At 40.5% G+C, this 6,036-nt stretch overlaps 1 protein-coding gene across 6 annotated transcripts in view; it reads right to left on the bottom strand.

Moving 5' to 3' along the window:
* Window positions 1-6,036, bottom strand: part of Slc25a26 (solute carrier family 25 member 26) — a 155,593-nt gene that overhangs the window by 134,364 nt on the left and 15,193 nt on the right. For 4 of the 6 annotated variants that reach the window (XM_029560643.1, XM_008827127.3, XM_008827128.3 and 1 more), the window contains exon 2: window positions 1,430-1,586. The exons of the other annotated variants lie outside the window; for them this stretch is intronic. In XM_029560643.1, coding sequence (XP_029416503.1) covers window positions 1,430-1,471 — 42 coding nt within the window. In that variant the 5' untranslated portion in view covers window positions 1,472-1,586. The remainder of the gene's footprint in view (window positions 1-1,429; window positions 1,587-6,036) is intronic. 6 annotated transcript variants of the gene reach the window in all.

Raw genomic sequence — 6,036 nt, 5'->3', positions numbered from 1 at the left:
TATATATATAAAAGAAATATCCAGATATTAATATCTGGAAAAGAAACACCAAGATTTAAGAGGCTCCTAGAGCCATGATTTTGTAGAGGCATGCTGTGTATCATTTTGCTAAGCTGGCTTAATATGTGTTTGAGCATTAGAAGCATTCAGCAGGGGCTAGAGGTGGGGTAGATACAGCTTGGTGGGACACTGCCTGCTTAGCATGTGCAAGGTCCTGGGTTCAATCCCTAACATAAAAAAGAACTCATTAGCAAACATCAAAATCAGGTAACTGAAATTACATATACTAAGACACGGACTAAACAAAAACACATTGCATTTGTTATTTTTTGTAGTTGTAATAAAACACCATGACCAAGGCAACTTACAGAAAGAGTTTATTTGGCTTACGGTTCCAGAGGGATGAGTCCAGCATGGGAGGATGGGGCAGCATGGCAGGAGGTGGTGGAGCAGAAAGCTGAGCTCACGTCTCTAAGCATGCACAGGAAGCAAAGCAAGCTGGAAGTGGGCAAAGCTTGCCACTGATGTGCTTCTACCACCACACTTCCTGAAGCTTCCATGACCTCCCCAAACAGCACCACCAACTGGCCACGTGTTCAAAGACTTGAGTCTATGGGGACACTTCTCATTCAAACCACCACACACACCACCCTAATTCTAGAATGAGAGCACTGAAAGTCACATGACACTATCCTAAAAGCCAAACCAAAGGCATTGGAGGGAAGAATACCTAGGACAAAATGGAGAAGCACTTGCCTCATCCAGGAGCAATTTAAGATGAGATCAATGCCTCTCAGTCTCACTTGCCCGCACGCCACAGTAGTGGTTAGCCAATGTGGCTTTATGCTGGGTAACCTGGGAAGCTTCTAATACTCCTGTATGCAGGCAAGCCAAACCAAGTAACATCTCAGGAGAGACATAGACATTGGTATTTTATAAAGCTGTCCACACAATTCCAGTGTGTGGGCAAGGTTTAGAACCCATGCTCTAAAGAAACAAATGTTAAACATTTTAAAGATTCTAAGTGGGGATTCTGACAATAAAAACATTTTGACGGTGGCGCATGCCTGTAGTCCCAGCACTTGGGAGGCAGAGGCAGGAGGATCTCTGTGAATTCAAGGCCAGCCTGGTCTACATAGTGAGTTCCAGGACAGCTGGGGCTACAGGGAGACCCTGCTTCAAAACGACAAAAAAAAAAACAAACAAACAAACAAAACAACATTTTGAAATGTTGTTTCTCTTATAAACATCCTGGAATGGAATCTACAGCATTATCCACATTATCTGTTCAAAACTAATCAAGGAGTAGAAAATGGATTCAGAAGATAAGCTGTAACACATAAAGAATATTGTGGGCTAACACCTCATACCATTCTGAAATCCCATTGTCTTGGCTTCAGAGCAGTGAGATTAACAATACAATATTTACCATTAGGAAAGGATGCAACAGCAGCCGAAGGGACTCCAGCATATATTCCACGAAAACCACCAGCCTTGTTAAATCCTTGGGGACTCTGCAGCCTGGTTTTAATGGTATCCAGAGGAAATAATATCAAGTCAACAGAGGCACCTGCTACCCCGCCAGCCTGTTTTCAAAAAGGGGTGAGGAAAAGAAAAGAAGAAATGAGTTATGTCATGTAGGAGCAGAGACTGGAGGAAAGTAATCTTTTTCTTTTTTGTTTTGTGTTTTCCTCCCATGCTGGGGACCAAACCCAGGGCCATGCACATTTGCACATGCTAGGCAGGCACTCTACCACCAAGCTGTATCTCAGCCCTGAAATAGTTTTTAACTGAATTTCTCATAACTTGAATCCACAAACTTCTTTGCAATACTCAAAATGTGGGAATGACTTTTACCTAACCTTGTAACCAAGAAGTTACCCTTTAACACTATGTTTGTTCATAATGTTAACAAGCTTATTGGCCTGGAGCTCCTCGTGTAACCTAAACATACGGCTTTAATCTTTCATGACCCTTCCTGGCCCTGATCTAGAATAACGTTGTGAGATTATCAAGCACTCTCAGCTCGAAAGGAATGGATTCACACATTTGTGTGGCAAGCAACAGGTGGGATTAGATTGAGAACATGTTTGTGGTTGTCTGTGCTGTTCTAGGTCAGTAGGGGTTAGACGGGTCATAATCCTTTGATAAGACAAGTTCCTCTTTTCCTATGAGAGCAAAGCCTTTGTTTGGGAGCACAGATTCGGGAAAAATCTGAAGGAACAAGTTCTCAGAACAGAGTGGGTCCCACTCTTGGTTTTAATGGATGCTCAGAGTCAGGTTCTTTATTCAGGCACTGCTATAATATGGCTTTGCACCTTGGCACAAAGGACTTCCTACTTATTTTCATAGTGTGGTGGCACATAGCTGTAATCCCAGCACTTGGGAGACAGAGATTGGTGAATCTCTGTGAATTTGAGGCCAGCATGGTCTACACAGAGTTTCAGGCCAGCCAGGGCTACAAAGCAAGACCCTGTCAAAAGGAAGGAAGGAATGAAGGGAGGGACTGAGGAAGAGAGAGGAGAGGGAAGGAGGAAGGGAGGGAGGGGGGAAGGTATTAACTACATGTTCAAATAACTTTTTAAACAAAACTTAATTTCATTCTTATTATATTCACATAGTTCAAAAATGTTTAAAGCTAACCATTAGGAACAGAGAAAACACCTTCAATCCCAACACCTGGGAGGCAGAGGCATGTGGATCTCTGTGATTTTGAGGCCAGCCAGGGATGCATAGTGAGATCCTGTCTCAAAAAACAAAAACAAAAACCAGAAAGGTAAAGAGTACAAAGTCTCCCAATGACGCAAGCAGCCACTTTTACTAGCGGTTTCTAGTTGTGTCCTTTCAAGGACACTGTAGGCATGTTAAGTGTGAATACACACTTAATTTTCTTATTTTGGTTTCTCTGTCTCATTTAATTTTGTGCATGGTGTGTGTACGTGCTCACTGGGCACGTGGAGATCAGAGGAAGACAGCAAACATCTTTCCTTCATCACTTGTCACCTTTATTTTTTTTACACAGAGGCTAGGATGGCTGGCCAGTGAGTTTCAGGGATCCACCTGCCACTACTACCTCACCCCCTCCTTACATATGTTGTTGCCACAAAGCCCAGCTTTTTAGCTGAGTTCTGGGGAACCAAATTTACATCCTCATACTTGCATGGCAAGCTTTACCCACTAAGCGATCTCCCTAGTCCCTTGTTTTGTTTTTTGAGAAAAGGGTTCATGTAGACTAACTAGCCTTGAATTTGCTATGTAGCTGAAGATGACCTTGAACCTCTTACTTCCACCTCTCAAGTGCAAGGGTACACCACCACAGTGGACTCTATTTTCCTCTTATAAAATGAAATGAGAAAGAATAAGTGCCCAGATGTAGTGGCACACACCTGTAATCCTTGCACTCAGGAGCTGAAGGAGGATCTTGAATTCAAGACCAGCCTAGGAAACTCTCTCAGAATTAACTAAATAAATAAAGAAATGGCACACAATATATAGGCTGCTCTATACTGTTTTCCCCTTGACAACTTATCCTAGTGACCTTTCTATATCAGACCTAATATACCCTTTTTAACCAGTAAGTACAGAATCTGCATGACAACATTTTTTTGAGACTTGTATTTTCAAACAGCTAATAATCCTTATTCATCCAGATTTGCATTAAGAAGCACATATCTTAAGGATTCATTTATCATTTTCTATGTTTATTATATCAGATAATTCCTTGATAATTTTAAATTTAGGGACTACTTGTTTTTAAAAAGGAGCTGATGCTCACTCCCCAGGAATCATGTTTCTTTAAAAAGCTGGACATTAAAAACTATACCTCATGACTATGGTGAAATATATGTAAAATGCTTTAAAGCTAATTATATCTTAGTAAAAGGAAAATGAAATTTGGAAAAATATGAATATACACACAGTGTCAAGGAAAGGTCAATACACCATGTCCAAAGGCATCATTCACAGACAAGCAGATGGCAAGCAACAAAGAAAAGCTCACTAGGAAGTTCCTACATAGTAATTTAAGTGATCTGCTAACTTTTTCTATCTTTTTAAACTTGAATCATGTGAATAATATTTGTGTGTATGTGCCTTTAAAATACAGAAATTCACATTTTAAAAGTATGTGTTTCATGACAGAAAAAGAAAGGAAGAAAGGAGGGAGGGAGGGACAGAAAGAGGGAAGAGAGAAAGATAATATTTAAACTTACAGGCAAAGTTCAAATTAAGCTCATCCTTTGAGTTGACAAATCTCTCACTTTGTACAAAGCTTAGTACACAGAGGACACATCTGCTTTACCTGCCCTTTCACCACAAAACCACTGCAAGAGTTAACTGGAAAACTGAAATACTGATGAGAGGCCGAAGAATGTCTACTTTTTAATTAATGGGTACAGGTAAATTTGTAAGAGCTAAAGTATATTAGCATAACTATTAACACTCTAACACCACATGATCCAACTGAACGACATAAAATAACCTCAGACTATGAAGTGGATGACCTAAAAAGTTGTCACCAAAGAGCACAGAGATGTGTCAGGAGAGAGCTGCAAGTGGTATTGGGAATAACCAGGGCAGGTGCAGTGGCTTGCAACTGCTGCAGTCCAGGACTCAAGAGGTAAAGATGGGTGGACCATCAGAGCCCAAGTCACAAGAAGAAAGAACAGCCAGGAACGTGGGACCCTTCCCTAAGAAAGGCAGACCTTCTCCATATTAGGAGAAGCTCACTGCCACTTACCAAGGTTCCAGCTTTTGGCATTCCTGTAGCTTGTTTTAAAGGAATTTTATGCAATACAGCAAGTAAATGTTCTGCCTTCCTCTTCTTAATTTTCTCAGAACTTTGAGAGAACAAAATCTAATAGCAACATCTGATATGCATAGACTCTTTCAAAACATGCTGTATTTACTATAACTTTCTCTTTAATCATCAGATACTGCACAGACAAGCTTGGTACTCGTTGCTAAACTTTAATCAATATGTTACTCTCTTGATCTACGGCTACTGCACATGAATTGATTCTTCAAACTGCTTTTCATTGGCTAACATCTTCTGAGAAGAAAATGACCACATGCAATCTATTCATCTATTAAAACCTGAATCAAGAGTTACTAATTGCTTGTGTGAATTTCAAACTTCTGTATCTGAGAGATCATTTAAATTTGAAAGAATGAAAAACAGAAAATACTCTAAATAAAAAGACCGATCTATTTAGCCACACAATATATTTAACATTTACATAAAACCTTTATGGAATATGTGCAATTTTACATCAGTATGCTTTGTGCATAATTATGTAAGCCAGCATCTAGTGGATTATACGAGATGCTATTAAATTCTTTTGCTGTTTAAAAAGTCTGTTACTGGGGCTGGAGAGATGGCTCAGCAGTTAAGAGCACTAGCTGTTCTTGACGAGAACCTGGGTTCTGTTCCCAGCACCCACATGGCAGCTAACAATTATCCTTAACACCAGTTCTAGGGGATGCTATATCCTCTTCGGGCCTCCTCATGCACTGCACACACCTGGTGTACATATAGGCAGGAAAACACTCCTATACACCCCAAAATAAAAATTATACTGCTTCACTGGGCCTGCACAACCTGCCTGCCTCTATCCTGGGCCAGTCCAACCCCCAAATTCCTGAGTACATCTTCCTGGAGGGATCCAGACCTTAGGAGAAAGCCTGAGAGCATCTGATCCTCATCTGACTTGGGCCTCTGTGGGAACTCCTGAAGGCAAAACCAATCTGGCCACTCCAATATAAAATCAAAAGAGAGAACAGGAAGCTTAGAGGAACCAACCTTTCATGCCCAAAAAGTAAACCACAAAGACACATAAAGTTCACAAAGAAGGAGACCTAAACTTGAAGGCTTGAGTCTCACACAAGAATCAGAAACTACAAAAGAAATTCACATGTCAAATCACAGAGAAAAAATAATAACATGAAAAACCAAAATAACATATTCCCCACCAAATACCAGTAATCCTCTAGAGGAGTACAATGAGAACTCCCTAGAGATAACACAGGACATGGAAC

Source organism: Nannospalax galili, unplaced genomic scaffold (assembly GCF_000622305.1).
Source record: "Nannospalax galili isolate Female #2095 unplaced genomic scaffold, S.galili_v1.0 scaffold1051, whole genome shotgun sequence".
NCBI classification, from domain to species: Eukaryota; Metazoa; Chordata; class Mammalia; order Rodentia; family Spalacidae; genus Nannospalax; species Nannospalax galili.
This window is presented reverse-complemented; position numbering and strand designations above follow the sequence as displayed.